Source organism: Rhinoderma darwinii, chromosome 3, assembly GCF_050947455.1.
Source record: "Rhinoderma darwinii isolate aRhiDar2 chromosome 3, aRhiDar2.hap1, whole genome shotgun sequence".
Taxonomy (NCBI): domain Eukaryota; kingdom Metazoa; phylum Chordata; class Amphibia; order Anura; family Rhinodermatidae; genus Rhinoderma; species Rhinoderma darwinii.
Genome location: NC_134689.1, coordinates 124049448 through 124076803, shown reverse-complemented (window position 1 = coordinate 124076803; position 27356 = coordinate 124049448). Strand labels below are relative to the sequence as shown.

The 27356-nt window shown below is 43.7% G+C and overlaps 1 protein-coding gene across 1 annotated transcript in view; it reads left to right on the top strand.

The window, feature by feature from the left end:
* The first annotated feature begins 1477 nt into the window (after positions 1-1477).
* TXNRD1 (thioredoxin reductase 1) overlaps positions 1478-27356 on the top strand; it is a 70838-nt gene continuing 44959 nt past the window's right edge. Inside the window, exons 1-3 of the mRNA XM_075856652.1 lie at positions 1478-1873; positions 11575-11753; positions 20641-20701. Coding sequence (XP_075712767.1) covers positions 1795-1873; positions 11575-11753; positions 20641-20701 — 319 coding nt within the window. The 5' untranslated portion in view covers positions 1478-1794. The remainder of the gene's footprint in view (positions 1874-11574; positions 11754-20640; positions 20702-27356) is intronic.

Genomic DNA, 27356 nt, shown 5'->3' with positions numbered 1-27356 from the left:
TTATGTTATTTATACCACACGGTAAACAGTGTAAAATGAAGGCGCAAAAATTTGCAAAATGTCAGTTTTTTTCCCAGTACCCCACTAAAAAAAGTTAATCAATAAACTATTTGTACCCCAAAATGATGCTATTATAAAATACAACTTGTCCCGCAAAAAAAAAGTCTTTATACAGCTATGTTGGCGGAAAAATAAAAAAGTTATAGCTCTTTGAATGCGACGATGGAAAAACCTAAAACATTGCTCGGTCAATAAGGTTTAAAATACCTTCGGTATTAAAGGGTTAATTAAATCAATGTGTATTGTGTTTTTAAGCACTTCTAATTTACTTTTATTAAAAAAAAAGGTTTTACTTTTTATGATACAGTTTCTATTTATCCTGTATACATAGAAGCTGTATACTTCTAGCCTCAGCCGATTCAGACAGTTCTGCTGAACAGACAACGGCTTAGAGCAGGTCCTGCGTGTCTTTGACATATAGGATTCACCTAATATTGATCACATTTATGTTAGATGTGATCGATATTAAGTGGATCCTGTTCTGCTGTATATACTATACTCATGAATAATGCTACTATATATACTATACAATGTATAATGCCCCTATATACATTGCACACATAAATAACCTAGGACACATGCCGCCCATTTGAAACTCACGCCTAGAACAATCGCCGCACACTAGCTACTCAAACCTAGGACTTCCAATGGAGTTTATTGGGCTAGGGCATAGTGTCTGTCATTATAATGGGATAAATAATGCAATACGTAGAACTATTTTTTCAGTCGAACTGTCTGATTAGCGGCTACTTACAGATAATCTTGGTCAGACACCCAGTGTGATCAGACACCAAGTGTGAATAGGCTCCAGTCCACAGCTATAATGGATGGCAGCCAACCAGTCCACTGTGTACCAACCAATCTGGCATTTGCCAGAACTGCCAGATGGCCAGTCCAGCCATGTACAGAATGATGGGTGTTGTATATACCAGCCATCATCCCTGTATATACCAGCCATCATTCCTGTATATACCAGCAATCATCTCTGTATATAACCCCTATCATCCCTATATGTAACCCCCATCATCCCTGTATATACCAGCGATCATCCCTGTATATATTGTGGCGGGCCGGGCACTGTCCGTTTACCGTGGCTTAGGCATTGAGGCAGAACAACAAGTAAATGGGGCGGGCATTTGGACACCGTGGACCAATAGGATGCCCGAAACACTATATATAGTTATTATATCATTCCAACACGGTTTGTACAAAGACAGAAAAAGAGCATTTTAGTGACAAACGCTTTATTCCGTGCATACATTTACTATTGCTAATTTGAATTGCACTGACCTGCAGCATCCAGCAGAGGTCTCACCACACATGGAAATTAGACTATTATAAAGATATAACCTCTAAGGCACAGCACTGAGGATGGTTCCTATTAGCATGTGATGAAAGACCTGTATCCAAATCCATAGCACATGTCATAAACAATAAAAGCAACCCTCAAAGGACGTTTGCTGCATAACACGTCCCTAGCCAGTTGTAAATATAGTATACATATTTTCCAGGAAGAGACACAATTTTGTCTTACAATGTAGCGTTAACAGGCATGCTTTAATGTCAGGTGCAAAGGTTTGACACTAGAAGGAGGAAGCAAGGGAAAGCCTTTGTCTTATTTGCTTAATCACTGTGGTATCTCAGGTCCACAAACAGGTGCAGATAACAGAGAAACAGCAGATCCTGTCTTCTTTATTCTGGTATTGTCATTGGTGATGGTTCCGCAGCTTCAATATGGGCAATTCTGTAAAAAAAGGGAAGGTTGTCATTGCCAATGAGAATCAAGTGAAGAGCTTGCGCCTCTACAAGGCAGGTAAGATGACATGTTGGTGATCAGTAATATGTTATACTGATATATTTTCCATGATTAAATTGTGGCAATGCATACTATGTATCTTATGATCAGATGTATGCCCTGTGCCTTTGAAGTTGTGGCAGAACAAACGCAGTTGCAGAGGGTAAAGCCCATCTTTTTATGATTTAGATAAATATGTTTTACGTCTCATTAATGCTCAGCGGCTATTGTAATGAACGACTATCATGTTTGTCAATACTGTGTAAATGCTACAAGGTGTCTTATAAATGTTAGTGTATGTATACGTTTTGATTAAACTTTCTGTGCATGCCGATTGTATTCTTTGCAGAATAAATAACATTTTTATTATTTGTACTGGGCGATTATTGTTAACAATGATCATAAACTTTCAGATTAAAAAAAAAATACTCCTCGTACATGGACCTAAAACATGGTGCTGAAACTGTTGTTCCCTGTCCATCCATCAGCTGCTTGCCTTTGTATGTCCCTGTTTGAACATGACAATTTCATCTTTTCCCATCTTAAAGTGGAACAGTTTGCTTTTTCCCTCCTGGTTTACTTTGAATACTGTAATAATGTCTTGTACGGGTGATACTACATGTGTGGCCAAGCCATGGAAACCGCACACTGTTTATCGATAATCGACGTGCGGCACCTGTACATGGCACTTAAAACCACGGCAAGTACAGGTGCAGCGTGGCAATTAGCGCTAGATATGGTTACAATACAGTAAGAATGGAGTTCCTTGGGCCCACCAGAGGAAATTACTCTGAGGGTCCACCCTCCTTCTGTACAGAAAATGTGCTCGTCCACCTTTAATTTAATTGTAATCTTTGTTGTTATCATGGCACACATATCATCAATAATGTCTAATAGTGAATCAGTTCATAAGAAATAGACCATAGTGACAAGACATTGGCTCCAAAACGGGTTGTCTTCTGCTGGACCTCTGAAGAACTGTTGTATAAGAGGCCCATTATTGTGTCAGAGCCTGGGCCCAAAGGAGGATTCTAGTTAGCCATCCTATGGTATTAGTGAGACAGCCTAACTTCGCCACTACAGGTCCCTTCGTTTTTATGGTGCTGAATGGCATAGTTTGAAGTTACTTGGCCCAAATGCAAGATGTTATAGGGCCCCCTAACCATAATGAGTGACTGACGCTTCTAATGTCCACTTACAGGGAATGTATTATTTATTTAATTTTAGTTTCATTAAATAGATGTAAGACCTCATGCACACGACCGTATTTTTGTCCACCCATAAATACTGGCGTAAATACGGGTCCTTGGTCAAACGTATTCGACCCGTATTGCACCAGTATTTACGGACTAGTTTTTGGCTGCAAAGTTGCACTTCACTAATCGGCAGCCCTTCTCTCTATCAGTGCAGGATAGAGAGAAGGGACAGCCCTTTCCATAATAAAAGTAAAAGAAATTCATACTTACCCGGCCGTTGTCTTGGTGACGCGTCCCTCTCTTCACATCCAGCCCGACCTCCCTGGATGACGCAGCGGTCCATGTGACCGCTGCAGCCTGTGATTGGCTGCAGCAGTCACATGGGCTGTAACGTCATCCCAGGAGGCCGGACTGGAGGAAGAAGCAGGGAGTTCTGGGTAAGTATGAACGTCTTTTTTTTTTCTTTACAGCTTTATCTATATTGTGATCGGTAGCCACTGTCCAGGGTGCTGAAACAGTTACTGCCGATCGTTTAACTCTTTCAGCACCCTGGACAGTGACTATTTACTGACGTCGCCTAGCAACGCTCCCGTAATTACGGGTGCACACACGTAGTCACCCGTAAAAAAACGACACATCGGAACAGAACGCCATTTTTCCCATGTTTGGAGGCGTTCTGCTTTCGATTTTTCAGCCGTTTTTCGCCCAAAAATAGCTTGTGTGAACATACCCTAACTCTGTCTGGCAGCTAAGACCAAAAGTGCTGGTAGCATATAGGACCACTTGTCTTCTATGACAATGACTACGCTGAATATCCAAAGAGCATAGGAATCTGTTGTTGTCTTCCTCAGGAAGAAATAATTTATTGCCAAGTCTGTAAGGCACAGTTCACATCACATTTGGCGTTTAGCGTGTATGCCAGGAAAGCCCTTAATATGCATGCTAAACGTGTCCATAGGGCTCCATTAAAAAAGAAAAGTAGATCCGGAGTTTTTTTGTATATAAAATATAGCTTTTACTTGTTTCTCTTAAAAAATTACTTTAGAAAAAACATAATTGTACAGACAATATATATAAAAAGTAGCAAGTGTACTGAAGTTTTGATGCTCATTCAAAGCCTGTATCCAGTATCGTGAGGTGATACGACATTAACAGCATTTCATACGTGTATATAATGAATAAAGAGTGTTCATCAATTTTCGTGTCTAGAGATCCTTTCAAGTTAGTAACCAACAGGTTATTATAAGTGACCAACAGGTACAAGAGTATGGGGCTCAATGCCCCCCTACCCGTATGGATGTCATCCGTTTTCTCTGACAACCTTTAAAGCTTGCTGTCCAATGGATCAGGAAAAAGCTCTCCTTGTATGTATAAAGGATCTCCTCTGTGAACTCTCTTAGTATAGATTTTAACTATACAACTTCCAGGTTGTAAAATGGCCGCCGCGTACTGGAATTCATACTGCACATGCGCGAAATTAAGATAGCAAATTCTGGCCAAGATGGCTGCCGTGCTATCGAATGCGCATGCGCGGGAATAGCCACCCGCGATCTTGCGGGATTTCGCTATGCATTGCAAATAGTAATGACAGTCTCATTACACAGGTGTGCAATACATTTGCACACACTCTGGACAGCTGAGACCTAGAGGAACGAGCCCTTGTTTTGGTTTTCTGTTATTGACAACTTTGAATGTTTTTATTATATACATCTGGGTGAGTCATTATGTCATTAACACTTTAATGTACCTAGGACTGTCTTTTTTCTGTACCAGTCCCTTATTCATCACTTTGTATATTCACATGTACACTGGCATTCATATGTATCGTTTATATTGTATTTTGTTTTTTGTATCATCAATTTTATATTGGATTTGGTCTTAATCACTGTTTAATTTCAATTGGGCTTTGCAAGCCTTTATATACTTATGACTTGATGTGTGTTTTTATGCTTGAAAAAAGTCCAGTTGGACTGAAACGTCGCATGGGTGAATAAATAGCTCTTGCTCTTTTTGGAAGTGCTGCCTCTGTCCATTCTTTGTCTGCCCTCTGTCATATAGACGCACAAAAGTCCTCCCTGGAGGAATGTCCCCAACTTGCAGGGGGTTGACAGAGACAATGCAAGACGGATCAATAATGTTCTGTAAAATTTCCATGGTGTCGTCTGTCTCTAAAGACCTGGACAAGTCATCGGCCCTCACATTTTTGTCAGCCGGGTGATAACGGAGCTCAAAATGGAACCTGGTAAAGAACAGCGACCACCTGGCCTGACGAGGATTCAGCCGTTGGGCCATCTGGAGATAGGGGTGACTCTTGTGGTCCGTAAAAATTAGGATGGGATGAGCTGCGCCCTCTAGTAGAAGTCTCCACTCCTCCAGAGCCAATTTGATGGCCAGTAACTCCCGATCCTCAATCGAGTAGTTGCGTTCTGCGTAAGAGAAGAGCTTAGAGAAATATCCACATACCATTGACTTGCCCTTGGAACCTCTCTGGAACAGGAGTGCACCAGCACCGACAGAGGAGGCGTCCACCTCCAACAAGAACTGTAGAGAAACATCTGGATGATGGAGGATAGAGGCTGACGTGAAGGCACTCTTCAGGCTATTGAATGCGGACTCTGCCTCAGTCCACACCTTGGCGTTCATGCCCTTCTTGGTGAGGTTAGAGATAGGAGATGTCAGTGAGGAGAAGTTTGGGATGAACGGTCTGTAACAATTTGCGAATCCCAGAAAGCGATGTATGGCCCTCAAGCCTTGAGGGTGTGGCCATTCCAGGACGGACTTTACCTTTTCAGGATCCATCTCGAGACCTCGATTCGAGACGATGTAGCCCAGGAAGGGTAGAGCATCTCTCTCAAACACGCACTTCTCCAACTTAGCGTACAGACGATTCTTCCTTAACCACAGCAAAACTTGACGGACATGTCTCTGATGAGTCATAGGATCTGGAGAAAAAATCAAGATGTCATCAAGATAGACTACTACACAAACATAGAGGTGGTCACGGAAGATTTCATTAACAAACTCCTGGAAGACCACGGGAGTATTACACAGGCCGAAGGGCATTACTAGCTATGCAGTCTTCCATTCGTTACCCCGGCTACTCCGGATTAGCTTGTAAACCCCACGCAGGTCTAGTTCGGAAAAAATCTTGGCCCCACGTATACGATCAAATAATTCTGAGATCAATGGCAACGGATACTTATTTTTCACTGTGATCTGGTTGAGACCCCGGTAGTCGATAGAGGGACGCAGAGAACCATCCTTTTTCTTGACAAAGAAGAGCCCGGCTCCTGCCGGGGAGGAAGATTGCCGTATGAAGACCCGCTCCAAGTTCTCTTTAACATAGGCGAACATGGAGGGAGTCTCTGGTACGGAGAGAGGATGTACCCTACCACGGGGAAGGGATGCACCTGGAATCAGCTCGATAGGACAGTCATATACCCCGTGTGTCTCCCCCTCCCTCTTGCTAAAGATGTCCGAAAATGCCGCATAATGACCAGGCAATTCTGCCAATGACTGAGGCAGAAGAGGCTGAGCTGAACTAATCTGTCCCAGGCAACGGTTGTGACACTCGAGGCCCCACTGGAGAACCTCTCCAGAGTTCCAGTCCAGGACTGGGGCATGTAATTGGAGCCAAAGCAGGCCCAGCAGCACGGGGTTAAGGGCCTTGGACAAGACAAAGAACGATAACAGCTCGGAGTGGAGAGCTCCCACTTGGAGCCTCAGTGGCTTGGTCACAGCTATAACTGGGTCTGGCAGAGGTAGTCCATTTACCGATCCAACCGTCAACGGCCTTTCCAGTGGGGTAGTGGGTGATTGAAGAAGATCCACCAGGTCTCTACAAATGAAATTAGCAGCGGATCCAGAGTCCAAATACGCAGATACCCGATGCGTTTTCTCGCCGGACACTATGGTCACGAGTATGGACAATTTAGACGGAAGTCCTTTTTTACACAAGGTTGTCTTTCCTAGCAACCCTAGGCTTTGGGACTTTTGGGGACACAGACACACAAGATGGCCTTCGAGGACGCAATATAGACAGTCCCGAAGTGCATCTACGTTGTTTCTCCTGGTTAAATAGCTTGCACTGGTCCATCCTCACAGACTCCTTAGGAGGATCGGCACCTGAGGACAGCAGAGGTTGCTGCAAGGGTGGGACTGGACTAGGAAGGAATCGTTCCCGACGAGCTTCTTGGAGCCGTTCTCGGATCCTCATATCAATCCGGGCGGCCAAAAGGATGAGGTCATCCAGGGTAGACGGTAGATCTCGAGCGGCAAGTTCGTCCTTAATCTTAGGAGACAGTCCCTGCCAGAATGTAGCCACCAGTGCCTCTTTGTTCCACAGCAGTTCTCCTGTTAGGGTGCGGAAGTGGATGGCGTACTCGCCCACAGATGTGTCTCCTTGGCGTAGGTTTAGCAAGGAAGCTGCTGCAGATGAGACTCGTCCAGGCTCCTCAAACACCATGCGAAAAGTCCAGAGGAAGCCCTGGAAGTCAAGGTCTCTGGTCCTTGTCTCTCTCAGATAGGATTCGCCCATGCAAGAGCCTTGCCAGTGAGGAGAGAGATGATGAAAGCGACCCTTGTGCCATCAGATGAAAATGCCCTTGCATACAGGCTGAAGTGGATCTGGCACTCGTTCAAAAATCCACGACAGGTACCTGCGTCTCCATCATAGCGGTCAGGAAGTGGCAAAGAAAAATGGGGATAAACACTGGCAGGAGGTGTAGTAGGAGGAACGGCAGCTTGTGCCTCCTGCTGACGTGCGAGAATGTTCAAGGCCTGGAGGAGTTGGTCCTGTTGAGACCGGAGTTCCAGCGTATCCGTCCGCATCTCTTGTGACATCATCTTGGTCTTGGATCGACCAGCGGGGTCCATGGCCTGAGCGTACTGTCACGTTGGGTTCGTGGACCCACTGGGCTGTACCGCCTTGGCGGTATGGCAGCTGGCCAACAGGGCGCAGGTAACAGTCTATAGTTCGTATTGGGTACCTGTGGCAGCTCGGACATTAGCAAGGCAGGCTCGGCTGGGACCAGGCAGCAGGCAGACGTCAGGCATGGTGTAGCAGGACAGGCGTGGTATGCAGCGCAGCACAGCACGACTACAGCTCAGCACGGCACTTGACCAGGATAGCACGGGATACAGGATACAGGTACGGTAAACACTGGGAATTTGAAGACACTAGGAGACCATTTGTATAGAGAAACTTTGGGTACGACAACAACGCTCAAGCATGGGAGGAAGGGGCTGGGCCATTCTTATAGCCCAGGGTGCTCTGGGAGCAATCAGCTCAATCTCCCAAGGGCGTGTGCTTTGGCTTCTTAACTCTGGACTGAGCTCGCGATCGCACCCTGGTGGTCACTGTGGAACAGGACGGCCGTATGTGCAGTCATCTCTGGAGAGAAGGGCGTCGACTTGATGGAAGGAGTTCGTGGTCAGTGACCACGGACGTTACACTATGTTTAACATATATGTCAGGAGCTTGTCCCCGCGATACATTAAACTTAGGCTAAAAACATAATGTGAATGGCACCTAATGCTTTCTAATTAATGTTTTTTTTATAAACAGTTTTTTTTTTTACTTTAAAAACCGTTTCCCTTTAAATTTAGTCATTGCTAACGGTCCGACTATCTAATGCGTATTGGAGCTCTCATCTACTCCCCAACATGCTTGTATACGGTGGAGTCGGGAGAGACCGCTTCTAATGTATATTTACACCTTTAGACTTTGTAACATAATTGATGATGGATTTTTTTTGAAATTTCAACAGAAATTGATAACATAAATGTACTCTGTTGTCATTATTACTATTGTCATTGTGCCATTTAAGGAAGAACACACCCAGGGAGCACCTGTCTACCTAGTAATCATTTGAAGAGGAAAAGAATGACTTGTGGACTGTAAGAGAAGGAAATGACTGCATGGTTCAGAAAATAAATTTGTGTTAAATTTGCATGATCAGTTGATATGTCTTCATTTAAATGAAATTAATAACCTACAATGAAGATTTAATTGGAAAAAAAACATTAACTACATAACCACAAGTATGAAAACACTCCTTCTTATTTGGAGGGACTCTACAACCCCTTTGCTAGCAAGAGCATGAAATGAAGCACCAACAGTGGTGTAATGATCTGTACTGTAGATCTCAGTGACTTTCAACGTGCCACTCTCATAAGATGCCTCCTTTCCAACAAGTTGGTTTATGAAATTCCTGCTATATATGGTTGGTTAACTGCAGGTGTTCTTGTGAAGTGGGGAAGTCTAGGAAGAACAGCAGCCTTAGGACCTATTCACATCAGCGCTGGCTTTCGTTTAGGATTTCCGTTCATCTCTTCTGTTAGAGGAACAGATTAACAGATAGCCAAATGGAAAGCATCGCTTCCGTTTGCATCACCAATGATTTCAATGGTATTTTTTTTTTGTTTCAGTTGGTTTCAGTTTGCCTCCGTTTCGCTAGGTTTCTGGTTTTTTTTTTCACGGAAGCAGTAGTGCTGCCGACTACACTATTGTTCAGAGTCACTTAGCGCATACAGATTGTCTTTTTTAATTTCAGCTCACTACATTGCTTTATATATCAATTTATGTATGTTGATTCTGAGCATGTCCTTTTAGGCCTAATTTAGGTTAAAATTTTGCATCAATATTTGTAGACCAAAAGCGGGGCTGATTTAATAAATGTAGTGCATTTTACAACTCCTCTTAGCTACACCACTTTTCAAAACTAAGTAGGCATAAAAATAGTTACAAAAAATAACAATTTGACAAACACCATATATTTTGCAACATAAATTTCAAGGTTAGACTCTCCAATGTCTTTATTACAAGGTTAAACTAAACAGTAAGCATTGTCATGGGGACATTAAAGCAAAACATCTGTAATCATCAAGCAGTAATCTCAAACACTAATAACCTTTAGCTTATAACACATAGGTAATTTTTAGCTTATAACACATAAGCAACTTATCAGTCTTCCACAACTCAAGGTTAGTTCAGGCACATTTATGTAAGTCCTTAGTATAATCACTGCCTCCCTTCCCCTGCTTGTGTTTCAGGCCCGGCGACTTAGCAGCTGCCTTTCCGCCTGGGCGCTTCTCTCAGTGGCATTGCTACCGCTGTAGCAGCCATAGTGGCTGCTAGCGCCGACACAGGGCATGAAGGCGCCTATGCCGCCTGCCAGGACGGGCCCCCCATGGCTGGCGGCGCGGCTAGCAGCCGCTGTAGCTGCTACAACGGCAGCAACACCACATTCAATAGTATCTGCGTCCTTAGGACACAGATACTATTGAATGCAATGGCAGAGCAGGGAAGTATCTCCCTGCTCTGCTATCTACTAGCGCCACTGTAGCTCCCTGAAGGAGCGGAATCCACCTGTGGCCGGGATTCCGTTCCTGGACGGAGTGCTTGATGTCTCTGTTCATATATGGAGAGTGACATCAGGGGCAACTCCTGAAGCAGAATCCCCATCCACAGCGTTGCCGACGCTGTGACCGGGAATTCCAATCCAGGAGAAGCCCCTGACGTCTCTGTCCAGTGACATCAGGGGCAACTCCTGAAGCAGGATGCCCATCCACAGCGTTGCCAACGTGGTCGCCTGTGATTCGGCTTAAGGAGTGGTACTACGACAGCTCTGTGGACAAAGGGATTCCACTTCAGGAATTTCCCCTGATGTCACTGTCCATATATGGACAGAGACATCAATTGCTCCGTCGAGGAGCGGAATCCCCGGCCACAGGGGGATTCCACTCCTTCAGGGAGCTACAGTGGCACTATCTACAGGAAGGGGGGGGGGTGCTGGCTACAAGGGGGCTGTGTGGCACTACCTACAAGGGGGCTGTGTGGCACTACCTACAAGGGGGCTGTGTGGCACTACCTACAAGGGGGCGGTGTGGCACTACCTACAGGGGGATATGCACTACCTACAAGGGGGCTGTGTGGCGCTACCTACAAGGGGCATCTGTGAGTGGTGGGCTGATGGTAATTTTACTGTGAGTGGCGGGCTGATGGTCATTTTACTGTGAGCGGCGGGCTGATGGTCATTTTACTGTGAGTGGCGAGCTGATGGTCATTTTACAGTGAGTGGGGGGCTGATGTTCTTCAAGTGGTTTCCACCTCTGTCCTCCAATTGAAATTAATAGGAGGCAGAAAAGACCTGTGGCGCTTGTTTGGAGTGCTTTTTTGCCTGCGTCTTTTGCATTAGCATTAACGATTTAAAAAAAAAAAAAAACAGCAAATAACGCTGTCAATTCAAAAATTCCTTCAGTAATTCAATGATGGACACATGTCTGTATACAACATTATTTTTTTTAAAAAACAAACAATAAAAATACGTTAAAAAAGAAAAAAAAGAACCCTTGAACCAGTTTGTGTTATAGTTATAGCATTACATTACTAACAGCTGTATAGTTTAATTTGCTGTAATTTGTTGTTTAAGTCTGTGTTTTACCTGTCATCCTCACTTGAATTGATGGACATTGATGAACCCTTACCGACTGAATATTTACTCCTTATTTTTCTGCAATTAGCCATAGGTGATCAAGATGTGAGGAAACAAGAAATCAGATCCTACAAAGTAGATGAGAAGGAAGAGAGTGAATGGGGAAAGAACAAAGAAAATTCTTCTCTGGACACGAAAATTCAGCAATATATCAGCAGTAGTGAACTTGTCATCTTCAGCAAGACTACTTGTGAGAACTGTTCAAAAGTAATTTCTGTTCACTATTCTTACTATGCATCGTATTTATTTTGTTACTTAATTGCTGATATAAATTAGATATATGTCCTAAAAAACATTTCTTAAAGGCTATGGACACCTTTGCTCTGAATTTTTTGTTATTGTTCACTTTCTCCCTGAATGCAAAATTAAGCAACTTTCTAAATAGTCTTCATTAAAAATGTCCTACCAGTCTGCTGTGGAGTCAGGATAACTCCTTCACCTATCTGGATGTCCTGCTGTTTCTGACATAGATTCGACAGCACACTGTTCTTGGCTGTGTTTATTCTTTTTGCTCGGCAGATCAGAGTGGGGAGCGGGGGCGGGGACAACCAAGACTTCAGAGTGGACATATCACACAGGCTGTCTGTATCAGAGTGAATATAGGAAGTAAAGAATACAGGAGGAGGGGTGGATCACACAGGCTGTGTATCTGTGTAAAAAATGGCAGACTCTGCAGAGGGAGAAAGCTGTCAGCTGCAGGCCAACATGAGCCACGGTGGGTTCTCCCTTCTTGGTGGGTGGTGTGTTGGCCTCGGCTGTCCTCTGCTTGAGCCGCATGATCAGGACCCAGCTCAGCATGTAAAATCACTCTTTCTAGACCTTTAAAGAGTAACTGCTCTTGAATTCCTCGCCGCTTGGTTATCAGCCCTGGTGGTGAGTTTTCTGTTTTTTTTTTCTTTTGTTCCCCTGGGATTTTCCTGTGTTTGACTTATCCGTGTACCGACCTCTGGTATGACCATGACTTTGCCTTCTGATCCTGATTACTGGACCTGATGTTGCCCACCTGTTACCAACCTGGATCTATTTGACCATGAAACGGTTTACACATGCCATCTGCAGCCCGACCGTTTATTGGGGACTATACAGGGGTCTCTGACTGGCAAAGTCTATACCTTCTGATTGGGGTTAAGGGTGAAGAACAGGGGATTCCTTTAACTTGCACCAAGTCGATATGGGTATCAGTCATTCATTGTTCCTTCTGGCTGTCAAAATACTCCTGTACGGGGGCATTCATTGAGTACTATATGGCTTTATTGATTGAGTGCTGAATGGGAGTATTAATTAAACTAAACAGGTGGCATTAATTAGAAGAAAATACAGTTGCATTCCTTTAGAAGTGAACCTCCACATTGACGAATGAGTAACATTGACTTTCTCATATGTTGCTGTTTACTCCTACTACATATCATTATTGGTGATTGATCTTTCTTTGCGTATAAAAGAAAGTATCCGACACACCAATTTGAAATTCTTTTATACTCATCATTTGGGTTGGGCCCCTATCTGTCCAAAAACACTTTCACCCAGTATCTGGTGCTATCTGAACCTATACACTAATTGATCTTTCTTTGCGTCACTCAACGGGTCAGATTGTTGGTACTTTTAAAAGGCTGTGCCGTCAGTCATAAGATTCTCGATAGATTCCATTGTCAATTATCCAAAAGTTATATATGGCCACTATCCCAACATTGTTAGAAAAAAAGAATGAAAGAAGCCTCAACTTCTTTTTCATATTAACATTTTCTAATTCAAAGCTGAACCTTTTCATGTGTGTGGTGTAATAAGTTATCTTCAGGGGATGATGCCTTCACTGATATAATCGGGGTGTTGACTGCATGAAAGTCTTATGAGTGATCCATTAAAGTAAGGGACCTCTTACATGGCCCAATATGGGCAGTGTAAATGAGCGCTGATCAATGAAACAGCTCGTTGATCGGCGCTCGTTTCCTCCTATCACAAGGAGCTATGTATGGGGACAAGCGATAGTTACTACAATTACTCGTCCTCATACATTTCTATCATGGCAGTAGCACATCTCCTTGTTGTGCTGCTGACAACTATAAGATTTTATGCTGCATAAATGATGCGATCAGACGATGAACGAGCAATGAACACCCGTTTGCCCGATAATTGGCACGTGTAAAAGGGCCTTAAGATTCATCAGTGTCCTTACGTATCTCTGGCTATAATAACCTACATTAAGAGTGAGTCTATACAATTCAAGTTGGAAAACAGTAATCTAAGAATACATGTGACTTGGGTCTTGTCCACACCTTTACAGAAATGCAGAATGACATCGGTTTGTACATGTTAAACAATGCGGTAATAATGCAGGATTTTCTCCTCACATAACACTATGCCCTCAGCAATTCCTGGCACATTTAATTAGCAAGTTAGTTCTTGCTTACATATTTTGTTAAAATCAATAATGTTCTTTAAATTAATCAAAACACTATGTAAGCAGTAATGTGCTGTGAAATGAAACATTAATTCAGCATCAACAGCTTTAGAATTGCTTCTTGCCACTAATAAAAATTGAATCAAAATTGAACAGAAATTGTCTCCTGTTAAAAAAGATTTGCACAAAATTGTTCAAAAAGTCAGACAACAGATGGCCGCAGAAACAAAATGGAATAATTAACTTTGGTTGCTAACTTTTTAGGAGCAATAAACAGGCATGTTGTCTGCCCTGCTATTCCCAAATTGAATTATTTTATTGACTAAAATAAATGTTGTATTGTAGCTTTAGAACCATATTAAAAGAATTCATGATTCCTGTGCTCTCTCATCCTAAGGGCATTACACCACCAAGTCTTTCATGCCAACATCCATATACAGTGGAGTCAATGTACAATTCAATTTTATTTGATTATAAGGTCCATTATATAGAAAGTCATCCAGCTGCCTAAGGAGGCGGATTAATTTTTAAGAAGTGCATATTGCAGAATCTAAGCATCGCATCCACCAAATTAGGTGACTACTCCCAGAAGGCAAGGATTGATTGCCTAAATCATACAAAAGAAACAAGTGAGGTTTCCCAGTCCCCAGCCATAGGAACGGAACAGGACTCTAACAAACTACGGAACGGTTAGGAGGGGTCATTACCCCACAGAAATTTATATTTATCCTGGGAAATAGACCACTCACATGTTTTGAAACAATTTGGAGCATCTTTTACACTCTGCAAAGAAATGATAATATCACCAATATTAAATTGAAATTTTTTGCATGGAGCATTACATCTCCTTCATAATAAGGAAGATTTTTTTGTAAACAGTCTTGTACTGGTGTGTCATGTTGTGCTATAGACAGAAGCTACTAAGAGACATCCTTTAACCCCTTAATGACCATCCTATTTTAAAACCTTAATGACCAAGCCATTTTTTAAGTTTTTGCATCGTCGCATTCCAAGAGCTATAACTTTTTTATTTTTGCGTCGACATAGCTGTATAAGGTCTTGTTTTTTGCGGGACAAGTTGTATTTTTTAACCCCGTAAGGACGCAGCCTAGTTTTGGCCTTAAGGCTAAGAGCCCATTTTTCAAATCTGACATATTTCACTTTATGTGGTAATAACGTCGGAATGCTTAAACCTATCCAAGCGATTCTGAGATTGTTTTCTCGTGACACATTGGGCTTCATGTTCGTGGTAAAATTTTGTCGATACATTCAGTGTTTATTGGTGAAAAATTGCAAAATGTAGAGAAAATGTTGAAAAAATATAATTTTTCAGAATTTTAATGCATCTGCTTGTAAAACAGACGGTTATACCACCCAAAATAGTTACTAGTTCACATTTCCCATATGTCTACTTTAGATTGGCATAGTTTTTTGAAGATTCTTTTATTTTTCTTGGACGTTACAAGGCTTAGAACATAAACAGCAATTTCTCATATTTTTACGAAAATTTCAAAATCCTTTTTTTTAAGGTACCTCTTCAGTTCTGAAGTGGCTTTGAGGGGCCTATATATTAGAAACCCTGAAAAACACCCCATTTTAAAAACTAGACCCCTCAAAGTATTCAAAACAGCATTTAGAAAGTTTTTTAACCCTTCAGGCATTTCACAGGAATTAAAGCAAAGTGGAGGTGAAATTAGCAAATTTCATTTTTCTTGCTGAATTTCAATTTTATTCTATTTTTTTCTGTAACACAGAAGGTTTTACCAGAGAAACACTACTAAATATGTATTGTCTAGATTCTGCAGTTTTTAGAAATGTCCCACATGTAGCTCTAGTGCGCTCGTGGACTAAAACACAAGCCCTAGAAGCAAAGAAGCACCTAGTGCATTTTGAGGCCTCTTTTTATTAGAATATATTTTAGGCAGCATGCCAGGTTTGAAAAGGTGTTGAGGTGCCAAAACAGTAGGAATCCCCCAATAGTGACCCCATTTTGGAAACTACACCCCTCAAGGAATTAATTTATGGTTGTTACCATTTTGACCGCACATTTTTTTTACAGCACCTATTTGAATTGGGCTGTGAAATTAAAAAAAAATCATTTTTTCCAATAAAATGTCATTTGTGATCAAAATTTCTTATTTTCACATGGAAAAAAATACCCCATTTTGTTGCCCAATTTGTCCTTAGTGCGGCAATACCCCATTTGTGGTGATAAACTGGCGTTTGGGCCCATGGGAGGGCTCAGAAGGAAAGGAGCGCTATGTGTTTGTTGGAGTCCAGATTTTGCTGGATTGGTTTTCGGGTGCCATGTCGCATTTGCAGAGCCCCATAGGTATCAAAGCAATGGAAACCCACCAGAAGTGACCCCATTTTGGAAACTACACCACTCAAGGAATTCAAATATGGTTGTTGTTACAATTTTGACCGCACAGTTTTTTCACAGCACCTATTTGAATTGGGCTGTGAAATGAAAAAAAAGTCATTTTTTCCAATAAGATGTCATTTTTTATCAAAATTTCTTATTTTCACAGGGAACAAAATACTCAATTTTGTTGCCCAATTTCTCCTGAGTGCAGCAATACCCCATTTGTGGTGATAAACTGCCGTTTGGGCCCATGGGAGGCCTCAGAAGGGAAGGAGTGCTGTGTGTTCTTTGGAGTGCAGATTTTGCTGGTTTGGTTTTCGGGTGCCATGTCGCATTTGCAGAGCCCCAGAGGAATCAAAGCAATGGAAACCCACCAGAAATGACCCCATTTTGGAAACGACACCCCTCAAGGAATTCATTTATGGGTGTTGTGACCATTTTGACCCCATAGTTTTTTCACAGAACTTATTTGAATTGGGCTGGGAATTAAAACAAAATAAATTTTTTCCAATAATATGTAGTTTTGGCTGAAAATTTCTTATTTTCACAAAAAACAAAATACCCCATTCTGTTGCGCAATTTCTTCTGAGTGCCGCAATACCCCATTTGTGGTGATAAACTGCCGTTTTGGCCCATGGGAGGGCTCAGAAGGAAAGGACCACCATTTGGCCTACTGGGGATTTTCTGGTGCGAAGTCATGTATGCAGAAGCCCCTGAGGTACCAGTACAGTTGAAACCCGCAAGAAGTGCCCCCGTTTTAAAAACGACACCCATAAGGCATTCATCTAGAGGTGTAGTGAGCATTTTGACCGGAGACATACACCCCATAAACTGTAATGTGGGTTCTCCTGGGTACGGCAATACCCTACATGTGGCTGTTATCAGCTGCCTGGGCACACAGCAGGGTCCAGAGGGGAAAGACGAGGGGGGATAAGCTGTGCGGAGTACATCAGGGTAAGTAAAATTGGGGTAAATTATAAACCAAGGGATGTATGATAAATTTTAAAACACTCTTTCATACAGAGCTCTGGTTTTTCGGGACACGTGTCACATTGATATATTGTGTCCTCCCTTATCCCCCTCTAATAGCAGACGTAGTACATACACATTGTACAATGCCATCTGTATGAGGTGCCCGGCCAGCTTCTTATACCACACCGCATGGCGCTGTAGGGCTTCAGGACTTGATCTGACAAATTTAGAAATTTTGTCAGAAAATCCTCTTTATACCATTTTTTTTATAACACAAAAGGTTTTATCAGAGAAACGCACTTAATACTTATTACCCAGATTCTGCAGTTTTGAGAAATATCCCACATGTGGCCCTAGTGCGGTAATGGACACAAGCACTGGCCTCCGAAGCAAAGCAGCACCTAGTGGATTTTGAGGCCTCTTTTTTATTAGGCACCATGTCCGGTTTGAGGTATTGTGATGCCAAAACAGTGGAAACCCCCCAAAAGTGACCCCATTTTGGAAACTAGACCCCTTGAGGAATTCATTGTAGTTTTCTTGGGGTGCATGCTTCTTTTTGATCAGTTTTTATTCTATTTTTAGGTGGCGTGGTGACTAAAAAACAGCAATTCTACTCTGCTTTTTTTATTAATTTTTTTTTACAGCATTCACCGTGCGCTATAAATGACACATTCACTTTATTCTGCGGGGCGATACGATTACGGCGATACCAGATGTTTATCGTTTTTTTATGTCTTATGGCGTTTGCACAATAAAATAAGTTTTGTAAAAAATCATTCACTTTTTGTGTTACCTTATTCTAAGAGCCAGAACTTTTTTATTTTTCCATCAATAAAGTCGTGCGAGGACTTATTTTTTGCATAACGAACTGTAGTTTCGATCAGTACCATTTTTCGGTACATGCGACTATTTGATCTCTTTTTATTCCATTTTTTGGGAGGTGAAGTGACCAAACAATTGTGATTGTGGTACGGTTTATTATTATTTTCTCTTACGGCGTTCACCGTGCGGGATAAATAATGAAATAATTTTGTAGTTCAGGCCGTTACGGACACGGCAATACCAATTATGTATAGTTTATTTGTTTGTTTATATATTTTTATTAATAATAAAGGACTGATAAGGTAAAAAGGGGGATTTTTACTTTTAATACTTTTAAAACTTTTATTTTCTTATTTTTACACATCTTTTTTTATTTTTTTTTTACTTTATTACTTTGTCCCACTAGGGGACTTGAGGGTAGGAGGCCCTGATCGCTATTCTAATACACTGCAATACATGCGTAGTGCAGTGTATTAGAACTGTCAGCTACTCACTGACAGCAAGCATAGTGGGTCCTGACTTTGTCAGGACCCACTAGGCTTCCGTTGATGGCATAGCCGAACGCCATTGTTTGGTGTCCGGTTGCCATAGTCACCATCGCCGGCCGCTATCGTGCCGGCGATGGCAGCTTAACCCCTAAAAAGCCGCGATCTCTATTGAACGCGGCTTTTAAGGGGTTAATCAGCGGGGTCGGTCCGCTGTAAGAGCTGTGACAGCTGCTGTACGAGACAGCAGCTGTCACAGCTCCTGTATGTGTCGGGAGGACGGCCGAAACGGCCGTTACTCCCGAGACGTACTATTAGGTCATGGAGCGTGAACGATACAGCTACCATGACCTAATAGTACGTCCAGGAGCAGGAAGGGGTTAATAGCACCATTATGGGGGACATATTTATTGATTGACTTTTATTAACCTTTTTTTGGGGGGGGAATAGAAAAAAACATGAAATTTCTCCACTCTTTTTCGCGTCTTAAATCTACGCCGTTTACCGTGTGATATAAATAACACAATAACTTTATTCAGCGGGTTGTTACGATTGCAACGATACCAAATTTGTATAGTTTTTGTATGTTTTACTACTTTTACACAGTAAAAACGCTTTTTTTTCAAAATTATTTGTTTTTGTGTCTCCATATTTGAAGAGCCGTAAAGTTTTTCTTTTTTCGCCGATGCGGTTGTATGAGGGGCCTTTTTTTTTTGCGGGAAGACTTGTAGTTTTTATTGGTACCATTTTGGAGTAGATGCGACTTTTTTATCACTTTTTATCACATTTTTTTACGTCGTTACGGACGCGGCGATACCAAATATGTGTAACTTTTTTACTTTATTTTGTTTTTTTTCATAGTGAAGCAGTTTGTAAGGGGAAAAGCTGGGTTTTTCATTTTTTTTTTCACATTTTTTTTAAAATTAACTTTATTAAACTTTTTTTTAACTTTTTTACTAGTCCCATTAGGGGACTTTAATATGCGATTCTCCGATCGCTATTGTAATACACTGCAATACTTTTGTATTGCAGTGTATTACTGCCTGTCCGTTTAAAACGGACAGGCATCTGCTAGGTCATGCCTCAGGCATGACCTAGCAGGCATTCGCTCCAGGCAGACCTGGAGGCCTTTATTAGACCCCCGGCTGCCATTGAAGACACAGACACTCGGCGATCGTATCGCCGGGTGTCAGTGGGAGAGAGAGGGAGCTCCCTCCCTCTCTCCAAAACCACTCCGATGCGGTGCACGCTATTGTGCACCGCATCTGAGGGGTTAAACAGGTGAGATCGATACTTTTTGGCTGGCAAAGGTGGGTCTTATAAAGTCTGTTACTGGTCTCTGCGTTCACATACAACCTACGTTAGCATTGTGTTTTTTTTTGGCATGTCAGAATTTGATGTGGAGGTATGAACAGTGATAGGTCATATTATACTTGCGGCCAGATCCATGATTGAGAGAACTTGGAAGTCCAACTCTCCTTTAACTGCCAAAGAATTATGTCAACATGTCCAATTCATGCATAACATGGAAAGACTGTTGGTTAAATTGTCCCATTCTATTACTCCGTTTGATAATAGATGGGATACATGGGTTTCATATTACACGTCCCAGGGCCCTCATATAAGCAATTCTACTCCATAAAAAATTTGCAGGTGTCACATTCGTCAGATTGGGGATGTTGATTATCCTTTGGTCTGGGGTCTATAGGGTCCTATTAGAGTTTTTTTTTTTTAGGATCACGGTCATTAATATGCATAGGTGTTATTTGTAGTGATGTATTGTATTGTATCTTTAGAGTGTATATGTGAGCAATGTTTCAAATGTTGTATGTGTTTTTCTCTGTTTTAATTTATTTGTTTTCCTTATTTTATTTTCTGCTATGTACGCACTGTTGTATATAAGTGATACATTGAGATTTATTATTTTGAGTTCCTGTGAGTTCCCCTCATCTTTGTGGAATTGTATCATTTTCTGAAAGTTATTTTATATGACTTTGGAAACGAATAAAAAAATTTAATTATAGAAGCTTGATTGGTTGCTTTCTTTTATAGGTGAAGGACCACTTTGATGAATTGGATATAACATATTTTGCAGTGGAGCTAGACCAAATAAGTAAGATAAGTAATAAGATATTTTCAGTTGTTTCAATTAATGCCTGGTACAATGATGAAACAGATTTTTTTTCCCCCTTAACTTAGAAGTATTATTTTAGGATCTTCATTTTTTGTTTTTTTACATATAGAATATACATAAGAAGTTGAGTAAAACTGTAATGGCAGGGGGTAGGGAGACGGACAAGTGAGCCCTAATCTACCCGCCACTCTGTCCCTGCCTACTTGCAACGACCCGCCCTAGGCGACGGGGTACAACTGGGCGGCGGTCCCTGCGCTCAGTAAGTGCACGACAAACACGACAAACATACAAGGAACACAAGCAAGGAAAAGGGGCCGTTGCCCACGGCAACACCGTGAGCAACCAGAGTGGTGAACGAGCCAAGTCAAGCCAGGAGTGTGCGAGGTACAAAACGAAAAGCAGAAGAGTAGTCGTAAGCCAGGGTCGGTATGGAGCAGGATCAAAAATAGCAGGAGCTGTAGCTGGGCCAGGAACCACAAGGAAAGAAACAAAAGCAATAACAAGCACCGAGGGACAGGAAGTGCAGGCTTAAATAGACCGAGGGCGGGAGCTAGCTGAGTCTGGCCAGGTTACGATAGGCTCTCCCACTCCTAAGCCTGCCAGCCTGAATGGTGGAAGCAGGAGTGAGTCTCAGGGATGTATTCTCAGGTGCTGACTGATTAGTTCTGGGAGTTAACCCCGCTGTGCCTGGCAGATCCTTTACAGTACCCCCCCTTTTATGAGGGGCCACCGGACCCTTTCTAAGTGGACCTGGCTTACTGGGGAAACGCAGGTGGAACCTCCTGACCAATACCCCAGCGTGAACATCCCGGGCGGGTACCCAAGTCCTCTCCTCGGGCCCGTATCCTCTCCAATGGACCAGGTACTGGAGGGAGCCTTGGACCATCTTCCTGTCCACAATCCTGGCCACCTCGAATTCCACCCCCTCCGGGGTGAGGATGGGAACAGGAGGTCTCCTCGAGGGAGCCAAGGACGGGGAGCAGCGTTTGAGGAGGGAGGCATGAAACACGTCGTGTATCCGAAAAGACGGGGGTAACTCCAGCCGGAAGGAGACAGGATTGAGGACCTCAATGACCTTATACGGCCCAATAAACCGGGGAGCAAACTTCTTGGACGGAACCTTGAGACGCAAGTTCCTAGACGACAACCACACCAGATACCCGACCATAAACAGGGGGTTAGCAGAACGTTTTTTATCAGCCTGAGTTTTTTGTACGCTCTGGGACACCTCTAGGTTTTTCTGAACCTGGGCCCAGACTGTACACAGTTCCCGATGAACGACCTCTACCTCAGGATTGTTGGAACTACCAGGTGAAACGGAGGAGAACCGTGGATTAAACCCAAAATTACAAAAAAAAGGAGAGACCCCTGACGAGTTACTGACCCGGTTATTAAGGGAAAATTCGGCGAGGGGAATGAAAGAGACCCAATCAAATTGACAGTCAGAGACAAAACACCTTAAGTATTGTTCTAGAGACTGATTAGTCCTCTCCGTTTGGCCATTGGTTTCAGGATGGAAGGCAGAGGAGAAGGACAGATCAATCCCCAACTTCATACAGAAGGCTCTCCAAAACAATGAAACAAATTGTACCCCTCTGTCCGAAACAATATTGACAGGGACCCCATGGAGACGCAGGATGTGTTTGACAAACAAGGTAGCCAACGTTTTGGCGTTGGGTAGTTTCTTGAGGGGCACAAAGTGGCACATCTTACTGAAGCGGTCCACCACCACCCACACCACCGACTTGCCCTGGGATGGAGGCAAATCGGTGATAAAATCCATGGAGATATGTGTCCAAGGTCTCTGGGGAATGGGCAACGAACGCAGTAAGCCCGCTGGTCGGGACCTGGGAGTCTTGGACCTAGCACAAACCTCACAAGCGGCGACGTAGGCCTTAACCTCTTTAGGCAACCCAGGCCACCAATAATTTCTAGTAATGAGGTGTTTGGTACCCAGGATGCCTGGATGGCCAGATAGTGCGGAGTCATGATTTTCCCTAAGTACCCTTAGCCGGAATTGCAGGGGAACAAACAGCTTGTTCTCAGGAAGGTTCCCGGGAGCTGCACCTTGATCAGCAGCAATTTCAGAGACTAAATCAGAATCGATCGAGGAAATGATTATACCTGGAGGCAAAATACAAGCAGGATCTTCCTCCGAAGGAGGGCTGGCCATGAAGCTACGCGACAGTGCATCAGCCTTAATATTTTTAGACCCAGCCCTATAGGTAACCAAAAAATTGAATCTGGTAAAAAATAACGCCCATCGAGCTTGTCTCGGGTTTAGCCTCCGGGCAGATTCTAGGAAAACCAGATTCTTGTGGTCGGTAAGGACCGTTACCTGGTGCCTAGCCCCCTCCAGGAAGTGGCGCCACTCTTCAAATGCCCATTTAATGGCTAAGAGTTCGCGGTTGCCAATATCATAGTTACTTTCAGTTGGCGAAAACTTCCTGGAGAAGTAGGCACAGGGGCGGAGATGGGTGAGGGACCTGGTACCCTGGGACAAGACAGCCCCCACTCCCACCTCAGATGCGTCAACTTCCACGATAAATGGCTCCATTTGGTTGGGCTGAACCAGCACCGGGGCCGAGACAAAGCACTTCTTAAGGACCTCAAAAGCCTGGACAGCCTCAGGAGGCCAGTGGAGGAGATCAGCACCTTTGCGAGTGAGGTCCGTAAGGGGCTTAGCGATGACCGAGAAGTTAGCAATAAATCTCCTGTAATAATTAGCAAACCCCAAAAAACACTGTAACGCCTTCAGGGAGGCAGGTTGGACCCATTCTGCCACAGCCTGAACCTTGGCGGGGTCCATGCGGAATTCATGAGGAGTGAGGATTTGACCCAAAAATGGAATCTCCTGTACCCCAAACACACATTTTTCGGTTTTGGCAAACAGTTTATTTTCCCGAAGGACCTGGAGCACCTTCCTGACATGCTCCACGTGGGAGGACCAGTCCTTGGAAAACACCAGTATGTCATCAAGGTACACTACCAGAAAAATCCCCAGGTAATTTCTCAAAATCTCATTTATGAAATTCTGGAAGACCGCAGGGGCATTACACAACCCAAAGGGCATGACGAGGTATTCGAAATGGCCTTCGGGCGTGTTAAACGCAGTCTTCCACTCATCCCCCTCTTTGATGCGAATAAGGTTATACGCCCCCCGTAGATCCAATTTAGAAAACCATTGGGCCCCCTGAACCTGATTAAAGAGATCAGGAATCAAAGGAAGGGGATACTGGTTCCTTACCGTGACCTTATTCAGGCTACGGTAGTCAATGCATGGCCTAAGACCACCATCCTTCTTCCCCACGAAGAAGAAGCCAGCACCTACCGGAGAAGAAGAGGGACGAATGTAACCCTTGGCCAGGGATTCCTGGATATACACTCTCATAGCTTCACGTTCGGGACAAGAAAGATTAAATATCCTACCCTTAGGAAGCTTAGCTCCTGGTACCAATTCGATAGCGCAATCGTATTCTCTATGAGGAGGTAACACTTCGGAGGCCTCCCTAGAGAAAACATCAGCGAAGTCCTGAACAAACTCGGGTAGCGTATTCGCCTCCTTAGGGGGAGAAATAGAATTAACAGAAAAACATGACGTACAACATTCATTACCCCATTTGGTTAGCTCCCCAGTATTCCTGTCAAACGTAGGATTATGCAACTGCAACCAGGGAAGACCTAGAACCAAATCGTACGATAATCCCTGCATCAACAGTACAGAGCATTGCTTCAAATGCATGGAGCCAACAAGGAGTTCAAAAACAGGGGTATGCTGTGTAAAATAACCATTAGCAAGAGGAGTGGCGTCGATACCCACTACCGGGACAGGTTTAGGCAAATCAATAAGAGGCATAGCAAGGGACATAGCAAATTCCACAGACATGATATTAGTAGAGGACCCTGAATCCACGAAAGCACTGCCGGTAGCAGACCTACCACCAAAAGAGACCTGAAAGGGAAGCAAGATCTTAGTACGTTTCATATTTACGGGAAATACCTGTGCGCCCAAGTGACCTCCCCGATGATCACTTAGACGCGGAAGTTCTCTGGCTGCAACCTTACGCTTAGGACAGTTGTTCACTTGATGCTTGTCGTCCCCACAGTAGAAGCAGAGACCATTCTTCCTGCGGAATTCTCTACGTTGTTGGGGGGACACGGAGGCCCCGAGTTGCATAGGTATCTCTGAATCTTTCGGGGAGGAACGAAGCAACGGAGCTTCGGGAGGCATCATGGGGGAGTCGGAGGAGAAAACACATAAACGTTCACGTTGTCGTTCCCTGAGACGTCGGTCAAGTCGTATCGCTAAAGCCATAACCTGGTCTAGGGAGTCAGAAGAGGGATAGCTAACTAGCAGGTCTTTCAGGGCATTCGACAGACCCAACCTAAACTGGCACCTTAAGGCAGGGTCATTCCACCGAGAAGCTACGCACCACTTCCGAAAGTCAGAGCAATACTCCTCAACAGGTCTCTTACCCTGACTTAAGGTCACCAGCTGACTCTCGGCAAAGGCAGTCCTGTCAGTCTCGTCATAAATAAGTCCGAGAGCAGAAAAGAAACAATCAACGGAGGAAAGTTCAGGGGCGTCAGGAGCCAAGGAGAAGGCCCACTCTTGGGGCCCTTCCTGGAGCCGGGACATAATTATACCCACCCGCTGGCTCTCAGAACCTGAGGAATGAGGCTTTAAACGAAAGTAAAGCCTACAACTCTCCCGAAAGGAGAGAAAAGTCCTCCGGTCCCCTGAGAACCGGTCGGGCAACTTGAGGTGGGGTTCAAGAGGTGTGGTGCGGGGAACTACCAGGGTAGCATCAGGCTGGTTGACTCTCTGAGCCAGGGCCTGGACCTGTAGGGAGAGACCCTGCATTTGCTGAGCCAGGGTCTCACGGGGATCCATAGTGGTGTCAGGGACCAGGGGTAGACTAGGTATGGGCTTGTTATTATGTAATGGCAGGGGGTAGGGAGACGGACAAGTGAGCCCTAATCTACCCGCCACTCTGTCCCTGCCTACTTGCAACGACCCGCCCTAGGCGACGGGGTACAACTGGGCGGCGACAAACACGACAAACATACAAGGAACACAAGCAAGGAAAAGGGGCCGTTGCCCACGGCAACACCGTGAGCAACCAGAGTGGTGAACGAGCCAAGTCAAGCCAGGAGTGTGCGAGGTACAAAACGAAAAGCAGAAGAGTAGTCGGTAAGCCAGGGTCGGTATGGAGCAGGATCAAAAATAGCAGGAGCTGTAGCTGGGCCAGGAACCACAAGGAAAGAAACAAAAGCAATAACAAGCACCGAGGGACAGGAAGTGCAGGCTTAAATAGACCGAGGGCGGGAACTAGCTGAGTCTGGCCAGGTTACGATAGGCTCTCCCACTCCTAAGCCTGCCAGCCTGAATGGTGGAAGCAGGAGTGAGTCTCAGGGATGTATTCTCAGGTGCTGACTGATTAGTTCTGGGAGTTAACCCCGCTGTGCCTGGCAGATCCTTTACAAAAACAGCAAACATTTTGTTTTATCTTGTACTGACCCTGAGTTACAGTAAAATATAATTATAGTCTATATTGACCCTGAACTACAGCATTATAGTATCGCAGCCCATACTTATCCATAGCTATATTCAAAATGTGCAGGCTGATGAGCTAACATCTCTAAGCATCCTTCTGGCTCATTGTCTATATATTATTTCATAGTACTTTGCATTCTAGAAAATGAATTCTTTACACCAGGCCAGGCACCACACAGTTATCTGATATGGGTAAAACCAAGGGCCCTTTTACATGGGCCAATTATCGGTCAATGTGTAAACAAGGCATTGATCAGCCAATAAACTAGCAAACGCATGTTCATCGACTGATCATATAGTTTCTGCAGCATAAAATATTATCGTTATTGGCAGCACACCTCCCGTGCTGCCGACATGATAGAAATGTATGGGGACGAGCACACGTAGTAACAAGTGCTCGTCCCCATATATTACTGAAAATAGCTCCTTGTGAAAGGAGCAAATGAGCGCCGATCAAAAAACTGTCTCATTGATCTGCGCTCGTTGTTACAGCCAAAATTGGCCAATGTAAAAGGACCCTAATTCTCTCAGAATGCAATGCATTACAGAATATGGTTTTATAGGAGCTCAGATAAGTTTTTAGTGTTGTGCCCAGTACAAGCTTGTTGACTGTTTAGAAAGACTACCAGTAGAATTGTGAATGCGGCACTGGATTATAATAAAGGCTGTACAGGCCAGTACAAGATCAGACTTGCAATGCTTTTGCAAAGTTACTCTACAAATACCTTATACTAAACTATTACAGAGATCATTGTATATTGCCCCAAAGTATGGAGGTTCTCTAAGAGACCCCATTAAATCGCAGCACATGTTTTGCTGTTAGAACACACACACAGGTCAATTCCTACAACTGATTTGCCAAACATCTAGTTCTATAGCCAAATAAGCAACTAGAAATAAGTAGCCAAACTGGACAGATACAGTGATTCTATAATGATGGGGGTAGGGAAACAGACAAGTGAGCCCTAATCTACCCGCCACTCAGTCCCTGCCTACTTGCAACGACCCGCCCTAAGCGACGGGGTACAACTGGGCGACGGTCCCTACGCTCAATAAGTGCACGACAGACAAACAGAC